General features: G+C 43.8%; 1 protein-coding gene across 1 annotated transcript in view; it reads right to left on the bottom strand.

Moving 5' to 3' along the window:
- Positions 1-17,058, bottom strand: part of IQGAP2 (IQ motif containing GTPase activating protein 2) — a 316,582-nt gene that overhangs the window by 143,928 nt on the left and 155,596 nt on the right. The window contains exon 3 of the mRNA XM_055435889.2: positions 6,928-7,084. Coding sequence (XP_055291864.2) covers positions 6,928-7,084 — 157 coding nt within the window. The remainder of the gene's footprint in view (positions 1-6,927; positions 7,085-17,058) is intronic.

Here is a 17,058-nt window from a genome sequence, read left to right as displayed (position 1 = left end):
GTATATTTTAGAAGTCAGCTTCAGTGAGTGAACTATATTAACATCTTCAATCTACAGATTTACTTCAGTTAGAACAAAAAAGGTCTTCTAAGGAGGCTCAAAATAAACTTAGTCCATCATAACCATTTATAGTTTGTCTTTTCACCAGTCAGGAAGCAACAGTTAGAACTGGACATGGAACAACAGACTGGTTCCAAGTAGAAAAAGGAGTACATCAAGGTTGTATATTGTCACCCTGCTTATTTAACTTATATGCAGAGTACATCATGAGGAACGCTGGGCTGGAAGAAGCACAAGCTGGAATCAAGATTGCCGGGAGAAATATCAATAACCTCAGATACGCAGATGACACCACCCTCATGACAGAAAGTGAAGAGGAACTCAAAAGCCTCTTGATGAAAGTGAAAGAGGAGAGTGAAAAGGTTGGTTTGAAGCTCAACATTCAGAAAACGAAGATCATGGCATCTGGTCCCATCACTTCTTGGGAAATAGACGGGGAAACAGTGGAAAGAGTGTCAGACTTTATTTTTTTGGGCTCCAAAATCACTTCAGATGCTGACTGCAGCCATGAAATTAAAAGACGCTTACTCCTTGGAAGGAGAGATATGACAAACCTAGATAGCATATTAAAAAGCAGAGACACTAGTTTGCCAACCAAGGTCCGTCTAGTCAAGGCTATGGTTTTTCCCGTGGTCATGTATGGATGTGAGAGTTGGACTGTGAAGAAAGCTGATCGCCGAAGAATTGATGCTTTTGAACTGTGGTGCTGGAGAAGACTCTTGAGAGTCCCTTGGACTGCAAGGAGATCCAACCAGTCCATTCTAAATGAGATCAATCCTGGGTGTTCATTGGAAGGACTTATGCTGAAGCTGAAACTCCAATACTTTGGCCACCTCATGTGACAAGTTGACTCACTGGAAAAGACTCTGATGCTGGGAGCGATTGACGGTAGGAGACGGGGACGACAGAGAATGAGATGGCTGGGTGGCATCACCGACTCGATGGACATGAGTTTGAGTGAAGTCCGGGAGTTGGTGATGGACAGGGAGGCCTGGCGTGCTGTGGTTCATGGGGTCGCTAAGAGTCGGACACGACTGAGCGACTGAACTGAACTGAACACTAACATTAATATGTTAGACCAGGCGCTACATGTATAGTCATACTTAGTCAAGGGTTGTTATGGTCCATCTGCCTAATTTCTTTCAGGTATTAGACTAGAAAGGACATGCTGATTTTCTATTGCTGAGCTACTAGAGCATCAGCGAACAAGATCCAGTTCAGTTCAGTTACTGCAGTTTAAATTGAAAAGATGAGGTATTATGTAAGCCTTCTGTGGATGGTAACTTCTTATATATTAGGATCAAGGCAATTTAGAACTATGAGGTCGTTTGAAACCAGTAATTATTCTAATTTGCTCATTTTATATATGAAGAGACTGAGGGCCCAAGTATTTAAGACATTCGAGTTGACCTAACTTGTTGAGCTCAGGGTCAAGATCAGGTTGCAGAATTCCCTGACTCCTAGTCCAGGTATTCTGGTCAATTTACTGCTCATGGAGCCTTTGAACAAACAAACAATGTCTGTAACAGTTACAGGGTGCTTACCTCTATTAGGCGGGCACTGGGCCGAGCGCCTGGCATAGATGATCACATCTGTTCCTTCCAATTTCTCTACAAGGTTGATTCTGTTAGTATTTTCCCACTTTAATCTCAGGAAACTGAAGCTCCCCGAGTCAAAGTCAGTGGTGAAGCCAGATTCTGAAGTATTTTGGTCTGCAGCTCATACTACTGACCACTATGTATGCCTTCCCTGTCTAAGGCCCACCTAAATGTTCAATGAGCATTTGTTATAAATCTACAATCGTCAATGATACCAGCATTTGTTATAAATCTACAATCGTCCAGAATGATACCGCTGTGAGGCTTGGCAGACTGAATTCTCCCCAAGGAATGCCCCCTTCTTCCTTCATTCCTCCTTCTCTGGGTCATCCTAGTTGGCTTGGGAACCTTCATCTGTCAAGCCCCACCACGGAACCCTTTCTGGCATCTGTACCAGCCCAACCCCCGTTAGAACCGATCACACTCTGCTTAGTTACCTCCCGCCTCCACCCAGCTGTCTTCTCTTCGGTCTCTCCGCCCATTTCCAGTCCTTCTCCAGGATTCGCCCTTCATTTCTCCTCTCTAGTCCTCTTACTTCTCATCTCTGGGCTGAGGAATCCTCTCATCGCACCCTGCCTTTGAGTCCGTCTTCCCTCACACAGCAGCAGAGCAGTCTTTGTAAAGCACAGACTGTCCCACGGTGCCCCTGTCAATGCTGAAACAGCTCCCCTGTACTTACGATGAAGGCACCCCGTATGAGGTCCTCCAGGCGGGACTGAGCAATCTCTCTGCTTCTCTCCTGGTCTCATGTCTCACCTCTGTCCCTCACCTAGCCTTCCAGACACTCAGCCTGGCCAAGAGCTTTTCGTCCTTGAGTCCCTCTTGTCTGGACCACCCTCCCCACTCCCTACCCTTAGCTCTCATGGATGAGTTTCCTCTCCTTCTTCCAGCCTCCGTGTAAGAACATTTCCTCAGCAAAGTGCATGGCTGTCAACAACTCTGGCTTCAATTTCTTCCTTCATACACTGATCACAATTCATAACTATCTCTTTTCCTCACAGACTATCTCTCCAACTGTGAGCAGCATGGAAATCATGTCTGCTTGGCTCTGCACTGTCTTCAGTGCCCAGATCAGTGGCTGGCACCTGGTAGGTATGGATGAGGATTGCATGGATAAATGAGTTCTACCCTTTATGTATTTCCATTTTAGTACAGCTTTATCTTCTTTCCCTGTAACTTTATTAAATCTTATTATATTAACGCATCCGCCTATTAGAGCTGCTGCTGCCAAGTCGCTTCAGTCATGTCCGACTCTGTGTGACCCCATAGACGGCAGCCCACCAGGCTCCCCCGACCCTGGGATTCTCCAGGCAAGAACACTGGAGTGGGTTGCCATTTCCTTCTCTAATGCATGAAAGTAAAAAGTGAAAGTGAAGTAGCTCAGTCGTGTCCGACTCTTAGTGACCCCATGGACTGCAGCCTACCAGGCTCCTCCGTCCATGGGATTTTCCAGGCAAGAGTACTGGAATGGGGCGCCATTGCCTTCTCCTGCCTATTAGAGCAGTGGTTCTCAAACCTTAGTTCAGTTCAGTTCAGTCGCTCAGTCGTGTCCGACTCTTTGCAACCCCATGCATCACAGCACGCCAGGCCTCCCTGTCCATCACCAGCTCCCAGAGTTAAAAGAATCACCTGAGGTGATAATTAAGAATGGAGCTTCCTGGGGCCCAGGCTAAGATTCTGGGGGAGGGCCCAAAAGTTCACATTTTTAAACACATCCATCATGGGGGACCATAGGAAGTCTGAGCATCATACTTAGAGGAGGAGTTTCAGCAAGGATTGAATAAAGCATAGAAGACAAGAAATGGAGCCCTTTGGCTTACTAGAAAGTACTAGTTGGGACTTCCCTACCACTTCAGTGGTTAAGACTTCGCCTTCCAATGCAGGGGGTGAGGTTTCAACCCCCGGCTGGGCAGGTAAGCTCCCACATACCTCATGGCCAAAAAGCCAAATCATAAAACAGAAGCAATATTTCAACAAATTCAATAAAAGACCTTTAAAATGGCCCACATTAAAAAAAAAAAATCTCTAAAAAATAAAAAATTCTCATTCATTCCTTTACCCAACAGCTATTTGGGCTGGAACCTGAACTATTCACCGAGGACACAGTGGAAAAGACACACACAGCTCTTGCCTTCATGACAAAATAATTACCACAATAATGTGGTGTGTCCACGTGTGCATGGCATGATCACACAACCCAGCCCTGGAGGGGGAGATGGGACTGGCCAGGGAAAGCACACTCTTCATTGGGAGGTTGAACTCAATACCTAGCATAACTTTCTCACCCTAAACTAACGAGGGCCCAAGGCTGAACACAACAAGCCGGCAGCAGCGAGGACAGGGTTGCGTGAAAGCTCCTGCTGCTTCGCTCAAAGCCGTGAGTGCCACAACCAAGGCCCTAGGATTTGGGACAGAGCTTTTGCTCGGGGACACACAGCCTAACAGGTGGGTCATATTTTATGGCCACAGTCCAGCAGACCCTGCAGAGCGTTCAGGCTCATTGAACTCATGGTTTCCAGATGGCCCATTGAGAGACAGGCCTAGGTTAGCGAGTGTTCCCCTGTGTTTCAGCATCTTTGCCGCCGTCCCGTGATTTAGGGCTCCTTGAAGAGGACCATGTGACGAGCTTTAGCTCCAAAAAGCACATTAACAGGAAGCTGTCTCCTGCCCACTATATTTGTCTCCTTTCATTTTTGCAGAAGCAACAAAATAGCCTTAAAATAAAAATTTACGATGACACAGCAAATCACTAACAATTCCCATTCAAGGACATGTTCAGGGATTTAATACAGGAGAAGAAGAGAAAAGCCTCTTTTCTCTGGTGAATTAACAGAGGGGTAGTTTCCCTTTGTCCCATGGTTCTCCCACGTCACAGCTGGCATCGACTCCCCTCCATCTGCCACCTCCCATCTTTCCACGCCTCTCCTAACATCCTCTCTTCTGTGCTTCCCACTTGGGGCCTGACGGGATGGGGACAGTAACACAGACCACTTCCTTCTGTCACAATGGTTTGCTCAGGAACGTCAGCACGTGTACAGGTGCCCCGGGAATTTTATTTTGTAACAAGAGATTGGAAATATTTCCCCCAAATATTTCATCCCAAAGAGAAGTTGCTATAGATTCAAATAATAGGACCTCTGATGCCAGGAGGCAATGGTACCTGTTTAAGTTGCCATGAGGGGTCCAGAGCTGAACTGGCAAGAGACACCTATATTCAAGGTGTATAATGTGCCAGGAGGGGAATTAGCCCACCTGCAGCTCTGAGGCTCACTTTCACTAAAGGTCTGTCTTTCCGGCCTGATTCTCCCAAGCCACACATCGAAACAAAACACCCACAATCCCTTTCCAGGGAAGCCTGGAGCCCATGACACTTTATCATCAAATCTACATGGCCATTATAAGAGGCCTAGGTCTTGATAACAACCATCAACAAAGCAATGGAAATAAAAGAAAGATCATGATCTAAAATGTGGACAAATGTTAACTTATTCTGTGACACAGGGGATACAAATAATTTTTTTCTGAACTTTGAAAATATTCCTTAAAATTAAAAAAAGAAACTTTAATTTTGGCTGGCCAAATCATTTGTTTTGCTTCAGTTCAGTTCAGTTCAGTCACTCAGTCGTGTCCGATTCTTTGCGACCCCATGAATCATAGCACGCCAGGCCTCCCTGTCCATCACCAACTCCCGGAGTTCACTCAAACTCATGTTCATCGAGTTGGTGATGCCATCCAGCCATCTCATTCTCTGTCATCCCCTTCTCCTCCCGCCCCCAATCCCTCCCAGCATCAGAGTCTTTTCCAGTGAGTCAACTCGTCGTATGAGGTGGCCAAAGTGCTAGAAACTCACTCTATGGGGAAACATCTAGAGTTAATAAACATGACTTAAAACTTATTTTAACATATGCAAACATATTTTTTCATAACATTATTCAAGGCAGAGACTTTTGCTCCATTCCCTTTTAGATTAGATGATGAAAAGGGACTTGTCAAAAAAGATGTTAATTCATCTTGTCTGTTAGCCTAAATCATTACTCAGACATTTGCTCTGAATTCAATATACATATTTTAAAAATAAATTTTGTCTCAATAACAACTGAAGGGTAGTGTGACTCATGCATTAAATGGAAAATTATTCTGTTTTCAATTATACTTAATGTTATCCTTGAAATTTTGAAATAACTTTTAAAAACACTTGAAAATCTGCAGATAAAAAATACTGATATAACAAAACCAAACACAGGATATTGAGAAAACAAAAAAAAAAATCAAGTTTCAAAGAAGCTTTAGAAACCCTGATCCAAAGTGGAGAAGAGATCTCACATTCGAGAAGAGAACAGGACACATTTAAAAGCTGTTTTCTGAAGATACATATAATCAAGGTGTCTTTTAGGTTGGTGCTTACTTTTTCCTTCTTTACTTTTTAATGGAAATTTTCAAACATAAAAATGTAGACAGAATAGTATAAAGAACTCATTTGCACAATTACAAACTCACGGCTGGTCTTGAATCATCTGTCAACCCTCTTCCCAATTATTTTGAAGCAAATCACAGATGTATCACCTTACCTGAAAATACTTAAACATTATATCCGTAAAATACAAACATTTTTAAAAAATAATACAGTGTTTATAATGATTGGTTGTTTATTTTGATTATATTTATTTATTTTGATTAAGATTGGTGTTTATATTGGTTTGGTTTTCCTCCCTATAATCCTTCTCAAATTAGCTATGAAATAATTCATAAAACTAGCTGCATACAAAAAGGTTAGTCTCATTCTAAACATCAAATGGAAAGGAGTTTCTGACTCGCCAACATTAGTACTTTTTTTCTTTTTTAATCACCTTGGCTCTAACTCTTCAGGGCTACAAGTTCAAGTCTCTGCTGGGTCCCTTACTCCTTGATGAGAATAAGGGGAGTAATAAACCATGTCGGTGGTGAGACAGGAGGGGCAGAGGCCCCCACTTTTCTATTTCCTGGTGCTAATAACATGACCTCCACGAAGGAATAACGGGGTTTGGGAGCTGGAAGCCCCACGGATCAGAGGTCTCTCAGCCTCAGCCCAGAAACAGAAAAGTGCTTTGCTTTAAAAACTGCTGCTGCCTCAGGAATGATTATTAACAGGCTTCAAAGACCAAGGACATTCCCCTTCCCCACACCCCTACCTCCCACAGAATCCTGATAGAAACACTAGAGAAAGGAAAGAAAGGCAAAGACTGAACTTTCACGTTGAGCCAGAGGCCAAAAGCAATGAGATCTCAGTTACCTTATAGCGTGTTTGCTCCACATCATAGATCTTTTTCTCTGATACCATTTTGGGGGCAAAGAATTTGGCTAACTTTGCAAGGTAAACTCCGTTCCGGAGTCCTTCTTCCAGTTCAGTGGTTGGTGGCAATTCTTCCACTAAGCAGACTTCCATCCACCTAGGGATTGAGAGAGAGCAAAAAACACCTTAAAGTGAATCCAGTTGGGTATCTTTCTATAAATGAAGAGATGTGGTGTCTTACTATCGGTGGCAGGGACATTAACAAAGGGGGCAGGATCTGAAACATCTTTATCGTCATAGACAGGAAGAGAGAAACTTCTGGACGGAACAAGGATTCAGAACATGAGAGGAACAAGGGGTTGACAAGCCCAGAGGCACGAAACTCACTACCGCGCCAGAGTTTGTTGACTTCACCTTTATCTGAGTCTCTGCCAAGTCTCTTAAAGAGGAAAAAGGCCAATCTGCGCTTGTATGGGTGGAATGAGTCTTGCTGACATTACAGAAAAAGCAATTCCAAGTTTATGAGCCTTAGTGGAGGACATTTTTGTAGGGGTTATGCTGTGGGGAGAGTGTAGTCCAAGGTGCAGTAAAATCTGCAGTTGCTCAGTCTAGAAATGACTACCAGGAGAGGCAGGAAGGCACAGAAAAGGGACATCGAAATCCAGAAAGCAGACACAGTCTTCCTTAAATAAGACACATTCCTTTTTCCAAAGTCAGGGGCTTACTACAACATGCTTACCTTTTGGGGAAGCTTTTTTCTGGGTACTGAGAAAGTTGTTCAGAAAAAGATCAGATTCAATCTTAGGACACTCTGCCAGTATCGTAGAAAAGAGAGCACCAAGGTCATTACTGGCTCAAAGACACACAGTGGGAGGAGGGCCAGGCCAGTTCACATTTCACGCTGGGGTGCAGAGAATCTGCCAGAGCTCACAGGATACTGTGCTTCCTCCCCATGCTTGAGGAACTCTTCCCTACTGTAAGACCCAAGAACCGGGGGTGTAAGCCCTCACCTCTCTGCCACTAACCCACCACCACATCAGCAACTCTGAGTGTGATCCCCACACCTATACAGCGAGGCCCCTCAGAAGACCAGTAACACAGCAGTGCTGACTCCATCACACATAGCAGGGAGGAGAGGGCTGCTCTGCATTATTGACAATGGATCCAGATCCAGGCAGTGAACACTGTAAAACGTCTCAAGTGCCTGTAACTCGGGCCAACACTTTTTAAAAGCTCAAAGAGTCCCTAATAAGCAAGGAGTATTTACTGACCACTTGTTTAGGCAATGTGAAATATGGAGTTACAGAAGGAAATGGCAACCCATTCCAATATCCTTGCCTGGGAAATCCCACGGACAGAGAAGCCTGGCAGGCTATAGTCCATGGGGTCGCAAAGAGTCAGACATGACTGAGACACTCAACGGAACTGAGAAAAGCTATAACAAACATGGACAGCATATTAAAAAGCAGAGACGTTACTTTGCCAACAAAGCCCATCTAGTCAAAGCTAAGGTTTTTCCAGTAGTCATGTGTGGATGTGAGAGTTGGACTATAAAGAAACCTGAGTGCCAAAGAATTGATGCTTTAGAACTGTGGTGTTGGAGAAGACTCTTGAGAGTCCCGTGGACTGCAAGGAGATCCAACCAGTCAATCTTAAAGGAAATCAGTCCTGAATATTCATTGGAAGGACTTCAGTTTCAGCTGCAATACTTTGGCCACCTGATGCAAAGAACTGACTCATTGGAAAACACCCTGATGCTGGGAAAGACTGAAGGCAGGAGAAGCGGGTGACAGAGGATGAGATGGTTGGATGGCATCACCGACTCAATGGACATGGGTTTGAGTAAGCTCCAGGAGTTGGTGATGGACAGGGAAGCCAGGGGTGCTGCAATGCATGGGGTTGCAAAGAGTCGGACATAAATGAGAGACTGAACCGAACTGATGAGAAAAAACATAAATATAAGCCCTGTCTTCAAAGAGCATTAAATAAAACTGAGAAGGCAACACAAGTGTAAGAAAAAATCAGAGAGCCATGTAAGATAGGCTATGATGCCCAATACAACTATTAGTGCCTAACAAGAAAAAGTTTGGGAATCATGTGAGGGCAGGGGGCACTGGGCTCTCACTGGAGTAGCAGGGAAAAAATGGCAAGGTGGTGGGAACTGGATTCAGCTGTAAAGGGAGGATTTGGAAAGGCAAGGCAGGGGGACACTAGGAGCTGGGGGCAGGACATACTAAAATCACAAAGGAAACATGTCTGATGCATGGAACAAACCCAGAGAAAACCTAGGGTCTTTAGGGTTCATGGGGAGAAAGGAATCAAGCTGAGCATATACAGTGGAATCAGGAGCTGGTGTAAGAGAAGTGATGACATTTGCTGCTACAGGAAGCAGGAAGCTCTTGGCAGACTCACAGCAGAGGAGTGACAGGTTGACAGTGGTATTTAGAGAAAATTAAATCTTGTATAATGGATGCCCCAAAGACAAAGCACTCAGCCTTTCCCATTGCAAGGAGCTGAGGGATGGGATGAGACAGGAAGAAATGGGAAGGGTGGAAAGCAAGAGGCATTTCAAGGAAATGGTAACAAGATGTCATGACAGCTTAGAAAGTGGGGAAGGGGTCAAAGGAAAGGGAATATTCCCAGCCGGGGAGAGGGGCTCTGTGGAGGGAGCTCTCTGTACCAGGACTCAGCCCCAGGCCTGCCCCCTGACCTCCCCGGGCCTCAGTTCTCTTCTGTTGAAAGGGCAGACCAGAAGGACAGGATGTTAAGGCCTCCTGCAGCTCTAACACCCTAGGGGGGCTGGGAAAACTTGGAAGAACAAGGAACTCTCAATAGTAACATAAGATGCGAAATTCACTTTCACATGACAAACAAGGTGATTAAGGGTTATTTGGTTAAATGGGCCTTGCTTCAGATGAATGTAAGAGCATCATAGGCTTGATGAATTTTTAAAACTGTGAGAAATCAATAACAATGTTGTCTTTTCGATTAAAAACAAAACGTGGGCAAATTAAAAGCCACTGCACTAGACCAAGTTTCTAATCTAAGTAAACTACAAATTACAGCATCATGCTCTTTCACATTAAAACAAACCTGTTTTCAAATAACCATCTTGAAAAAATTTACAAAATTGGTTTCTTACACAGCAATATATAATAGCTTTATAATAATTCCATAACTGAGGGTAGATTGTGACGGGTCGGGGAGAGGTAAATTGACAATTTACAGCAAGAGAGGGAGGTGATAAATCAACATTTGAGACCAAGAAGCAGAAAGCTACAATAAAAACAACTTTGACATATTTTAAAATTGGGTTTACTTTTTAAGAAAGATAAACACATTAATATTTGTCTGTGTTAGAATATATGTGCAGATGGCTGAAAAAACGAATTATTCCAAAAACTCAGGTTAACTATACGCTATTTAAAATGGAGCTATTGCTAATGCTTACCACATCATGAAGTGCTCAAAGGCAAAAGCCATCTCTTCTTTTTGTGATCCCACTATACTGAAAATGTGTTTATCAGTTCAGCTCAGTTCAGTCGCTCAGTCATCTCCGACTCTTTGCAACCCCAAGAATCACAGCATGCCAGGCCTCCCTGTCCATCACCAACTCCCACAGTTTACCCAAACCCATGTCCATTGAGTCAGTGATGCCATCCAACCATCTCACCCTCTGTCATCCCCTTCTCCTACTGCCTCAATCTTTCCCAGCATCAGGGTCTTTTCAAATGAGTTAACTCTTCTCATCAGGTGGCCAAGGTATTGGAATTTCAGCTTCAACATCAGTCCTTCCAATGAACACCCAGGACTCATCTCCTTTAGGATGGACTGGCTGGATCTCCCTGCAGTCCAAGGGACTCTCAAGAGTCTTCTCCAACACCACAGTTCAAAAGCATCAATTCTTCGGTGATCAGCTTTCTTTATAATTCAAGTTTCACATCTATACATGACTACTGGAAAAACCATAACCTTGACTAGACGGACCTTTGTTGGCAAAGTAATGTCTCTGCTTTTTAATATGCTATCTAGATTGGTCATAACTTTCTTTCCAAGGAGTAAGCGTCTTTTAATTTCATGGCTGCAATCACCATCTGCAGTGATTTTGGAGCCCGTAAAAATAGTCAGCCACTGTTTCCACTGTTTCCCCTTCTATTTCCCACGAAGTGATGGGACCAGATGCCATGATCTCAGTTTTCTGAAGGTTGAGCTTCAAGCCAACTTTTTCACTTTCCTCTTTCACTTTCATCAAGTGGCTCTTTAGTTCTTCACTTTCTGCCATAAGGGTGGCATCATCTGCATATCTGAGGTTATTGATATTTCTCCCAGCAATCTTGATTCTAGCTTGTGCTTCTTCTGGCCCAGAATTTCTCATGATGTACTCTGTATATAAGATAAATAAGCAGGATGACAATATACAGCCTTGACGTACTCCTTTTCCTATTTGGAACCAGTCTGTTGTTCCACGTCCAGTTCTAACTGTTGCTTCCTGAACTGCATACAGGTTTCTCAAGAGGCAGGTCAGGTGGTCTGGTATTCCCATCTCTTTCAGAATTTTCCAGTTTATTGTGATCCACACAGTCAAATGTGTTTATAGATGGTGTGTATTCAACAGACTCTTAATAAGTGAAAGATTCTGACTGTTTAAGAGTTTTCCAAGCATCACAGTTACAGCATAAAATCTTTTAGAGCATTGCCAGTGACTTGTAAATGTAGCATTTTTTGTAACATTAAGCATTAATATTTCATTACCTTGAAAGTCAGAAGAAGATGCTATTACCATCAATGGTTCAGTTCAGTTCAGTTCAGTCACTAAGTCATGTCTGACTCTTTGCAACCCCATGAATCACAGCACACCAGGCCTCCCTGTCTATCACCAACTCCCGGAGTTCACTCAAACTCATGTCTATCGAGTTGGTGATGCCATCCAGCCATCTCACTCTCTGTCATCCCCGGTAACTAGTGTTTATTAAGCACTATTTTATTCTAGAGGGCTTCCCAGGTGGCGCTAGTGGTAAAGAACCTGCCTGCCAATGTAGGTTAGACATAAGAGATGCCGGTTTGATTCCTGGGTCAGGAAGATCCCTTGAAGAAGGGCATGGCAATCCACTCCAGTATTCTTGCCTAGTGAACCCAATGGACAGAGGAGCCTGGTGGGCTACAGTCCATAGAGTCATACAGAGTCAGACATGATTGAAGCAACTTAACACATTTTATTCTAGAATCTGGATTTAATACTATATGCAGATTATCATTTAATCCTCGTGCCTATCTCATAAGGAAAGGTGCTATGGATAATCATTTGCAGATGTTAATCTGAAGCAAAATTAAAAGAATGTTTGCTCCTTGGAAGAAAAGCTGCGACAAACCTAGACAGCATATTGAAAAGCAGAGACATCACTTTGCTGACAAAGGTTTGTATAGCCAAAGCTATGGTTTTTCAGTAGTCATGTACGGCTGTGAGAGTTGGACTATAAAGTAGGTTGAGTGCCTAAGAGCTGATGCCTTCAAACTGTGGTGCTGGAGAAGACCCTTGAGAGTCCCTTGGACAGCAAGGATATCAAACCAGTCAATGCTAAAGGAAATCAACTCTAAATATTCATTGGAAGGGTTGATGCTGAAGCTCCAATATTTTGGCCACCTGACGAAGAGCTGACACATTGGAAAAGACCCTGATGCTAAGAAAGACTGAGGGCAGGAGAAGGAGGTGGCAGAGGATATGTTTGGATGACATCATCAACTCAATGGACGTGAGTTTGAGCAAACTCTCGGAGATAGCGAAGGAAGGGAAGCCTGGTGTGCTGCAATGGGGTCACAAAGATTTGGACATGACTTAGCAACTGAACAGCAACAAAGGGAAGAGAACTTGGAGCGCAGATACCAAGTGATTCACCGCAGGGCTAGGAGATAGCTGGGGTGCTGCCGGGGTGCTGCTGGCCAGCGTGGTCATTTCCCAGCCCCGTACTATTTGTGTGGGGTGAGAGTCCCTTGGACTGCGAGGAGATCCAACCAGTCCATTCTAGAGGAGATCAATCCTGGCTGTTCATTGGAAGGACTGATGCTAAAGCTGAAACTCCAATACTTTGGCCACCTCATGCGACGAGTTGACTCACTGGAAAAGAGTCTGATGCTAGGAGGGATTGGGGGCGGGAGGAGACAGGGACGACAGAGAATGAGATAGCTGGATGACATCACCGACTCGATGGACATGAGTTTGAGTGAACTCCGGGAGTTGGTGATGGACAGGGAGGCCTGGCGTGCTGTGATTCATGGGGTCGCAAAGAGTCGGACACGACTGAGTGACTGAACTGAACTGAACTGAAGTAGCCGGGTCATGAGCACAGACTGATACAGGAAATGCCATGCAACCCATGGAGAACGGCCTCAGGAAAGCACCACATGGGTGAGCTTCCCCTCCCCCATCTGCTGAAAGTGAAGTGGCTCAGTCGTATCCGACTGTTTGCAGCCCCATGGTCTGTGGTCTACCAGGCTCCTCTGTACATGGGATTTTCCAGGCAAGAGTAACGGAGTAGGTTGCCATTTCCTTCTCCAGGGGATCTTCCCAACCCAGGGATCGAACTCTGATCTCCTGCATTGCAGGCAGATGTTTTACCATCTGAGCCACCAGGGAAGCCCAAGACATACAGATATGACACAGTGAAAATCACGTCCGACTCTTTGTGACCCTGCATTCTCTAGGCCAGAACATTGGAGTGGGTATCCTTTCCCTTCTCCAGGGAATCTTCCCAACCCAGGAATTGAACCAGGGTTTCCTGTATTGTAGGCAGATTCTTTACCAGTTGAGCCACCAGGGAAACATCCCCCCGCCCCCATCCCCATCTGCAAGCAGGATGCTAAAGCCCATGGCCACCTTGAAAGAAACAGATGTAAGAACACCCTGGGTCCCTGAGTAACCTCTGTAGGTGACAGAAGGAACCTTCTGCATCCACTCATCCTCGCCTTATGCTACTGAATCTTACATGAAAAGGAATTAAACTTCTACTGTCAACCTCAACCTCCGTGACTTACCGGTTACATAAGCTAGTGTTACCCAGCCAAACCAATAAAATTCAGTAAGTGTGATTTTTACGGTCTGTTGGGGTCAAACTTCCTGTCATAATCACAGTACAGAAAATGACGGGCCTGATGTTCAGGAAGTCTGGCTTTCCAATCACTAGCTGGTGTCCTGGAACAGGTTACTTAAAACACTAAGCTGAGTTTTAGTCCGAGAGTCTAAAATTATAAATGGAACTCTGTATGACACTAATTATGCAATATGCTTTTCTGTGTGTTTAATATCAGCTCTATACCAAGAGAATTCACACGTCATACACTCTTTGAAGCTGTACAATGCAGTGATTTTCAGCAAACATTTTCATCACTCCAAAAAGAAGCCGTATAACTCATTAACAGCACTCCCCATTTACTCCCAGATTTCCAACCTATTAATCTACTCTCTGCTTAGAGATCTGATTATTCTGGATATTTCATTTAAATGGAACCATACAACACATGGCCATCTGTGACTAGCTTCTTTTGCATGCTTTCATGGTTCATCTATTGTGTAGATAATTAGCGCTGCATTCATTTCCAATGCTGAATAATATTCTACTGTATAGATATATATCATATGTATCAGTTTATGGACATCTGGGTTTTTTTCCACTTTTTGGCTCCTATGAATAATGCTGCTGTAAACATTAGTGTTTAGGTTTTTGCACGGGCATATTTTCTCCTTTCTCTGGGTATATATGTAGGAGAAGAATTTCTGGGTCTATGGTTGATCTTTTTTGGAACTTCCAGACTGTTTTCCAAAGCAGCTGAAAAATTTTACATTCCCAGCAGCACTAAGTGAGGATTCTAACTTCCCCACCTCCTTGCCACCACTCAGCTGTCTTTTTGAGTATAACCATCCTGCTGTTGCTGCTAAGTCACTTCAGTCGTGTCTGACCCTGTGCCACCCCATAGACAGCAGCCCACCAGGCTCCGCCGTCTCTGGGATTCTCCAGGCAAGAACACTGGAGTGGGTTGCCATTTCCTTCTCCAATGCATGAAAGTGAAAAGTGAAAGTGAAGTCGCTCAGTCATATCTGACTCTTAGTGACTCCATGGACAGCAGGCCACCAGGCTCCTCCATCCATGGGATTTTCCAGGCAAGAGTACTGGAGTGGGGTGCCATTGCCTTGATGCAAAGTGGCATCTCAATATGGTTTTGATTTTCATCTCTCTGATGGCTAATGATATTGAGTGGGCTTCCCAGGTCGCACTAGTGGTAAAGAATCTGCCTACCAATGCAGGAGATGTAAGAGACACAGGTTTGATTCCTGGGTCAGGAAGATTCCCTGGAGGAGGAAATGGTACCCCACTCCAGTATTCTTGCCTGGAGAATCCCATGGACAGAGGAGCCTGGTGGACTATAGTCCATGGGGTCACAAAGAGTTGGACATGACTGAGCATCTGAGCATGATGATATTGAGCATCTTTATATTTTGTATTTTTTTCTTTTTGATACAATTGTGAATAGGAGAGTTTTATTTATTTCTCTAATGGTTAATTATTGGTGAATAGAAATGTAACAGATTTCTGTGATTAATTTTCTATCCTTCAACTTTAATAAATTAATTTTTAAGTACCAATAGTTTTTTGGTCTTAAGGGTTTTCTGTGTGTAATATCACGTCATCTGCAAACAGTGACAGTTTCAGTTCCTCTCCAACTTAGATTCTTTTCCTTCTTTTTCTTCTCTGATTGCTGTGGCTAGGACTTCCAATATTATGTTGAAAAAAAGTGGCAAGAGTAGTCATCCTTTTGTTGTTCTGAGCATCTTTTTATTATTGCCTATTTAGACATCTTCTTTAGAGACATGTCTTTTCAAATTTGTTGCCCATGTTTTAGCTGTTTTTTTTTTTTTTAAGAAATTGAGTTATAACAGTTCCTTATATATTTGTTATACCAATTCCTTATCAGATACACAACATGAAAATATTTCTTCACTCTGTGGGTTGTCTTTTTGCTTTCTTGATGGTGTCTTTTGAAGCACAAAAAGATCATAATTTTGATGAAGCCCCATTTGTCGATTTTGTTGCTTGTACTTTGATGTCATATTTAAGAAACCACTGTTTAACTGAAGGTCACAAATATTCACCTATGTTTTCTTCTAAGACATTCATAGTTTTAACTCTTACATTTAAATCTTTTATCCATTTTGAGTTATTTTTTGTATGTGGTGAGTGGTAAGAATCCAAATTCATTCTTTTGAATGTGGATATCCAGTTATCTCAGCATCTTGGGTTGAAAAGACTATGTGCATGCATGCTAAGTTGCTTCTGTCATGTCCGACGCTCTGTGACTCTTTGAACTGTAGCCCACCAGGCCCCTCTATCCATGGGGTTCCCCAGGCAAGAATACTAGAGTGGGTTGCCATGCTCTCCTGCAGGGGACCTTCCCAGCCTAGGGATCAAACCCAATTAACTTTCCTTGGTACCCATGTTGAAAGTCTACTGACTGTAACTGAAAATTTACATCTAAACTCTCAATTATACTCAATGGTTTGTACATCTAAGATTTACATGAAGTGAAATGAAAGTCGCTCAGTCGTGTCCAACTCTTTGCCTGCCAGTCTCCTCTGTCCGTGGAATTCTCCAGGTCAGAATACTGGAGTGGGTAGCCATTTTGTTCTCCAGGGGATCTTCCCAACCCAGGAATCGAACTGGGGTCTCCTGCATTGCAGGCATATTCTTTACCAGTTGAGATACCAGGGAAGCCCAAGATGTACATATGAAGTGACGTAACGTGAAAGTCGCTCAGTTGTGTCTGACTCTTTGCGACCCCATGGACTATGGAATTCTCCAGGCCAGAATACTAGTGTAGCCTTGCCCTTCTCCAGGGGATCTTCCCAATCCAGGGATCAAACCCAGGTCTCCCGCATTGCAGGCGGATTCTTTACCAGCTGAGCCACAGGGAAGCCCAAGAACACTGGAATGGGTAGCCTATCCCTTCTCCAGCTGATCTTCCCAACCCAGGAATCAAACCAGGGTCTCTTGCATTGCAGGCGGATTCTTTATGAACTGAGCTATAAGGGAAGTCCAAGATTTACATACAGACAATATATAAAGTATGTACACATGAAACAAA

Source organism: Moschus berezovskii, chromosome 9 (assembly GCF_049115385.1).
Source record: "Moschus berezovskii isolate FMDL1 chromosome 9, NW_MosBer_1.0, whole genome shotgun sequence".
NCBI lineage: Eukaryota > Metazoa > Chordata > Mammalia > Artiodactyla > Moschidae > Moschus > Moschus berezovskii.
The sequence above is the reverse complement of the archived record's forward strand: the minus strand, read 5'-3'. Positions and strand labels throughout refer to the sequence as shown.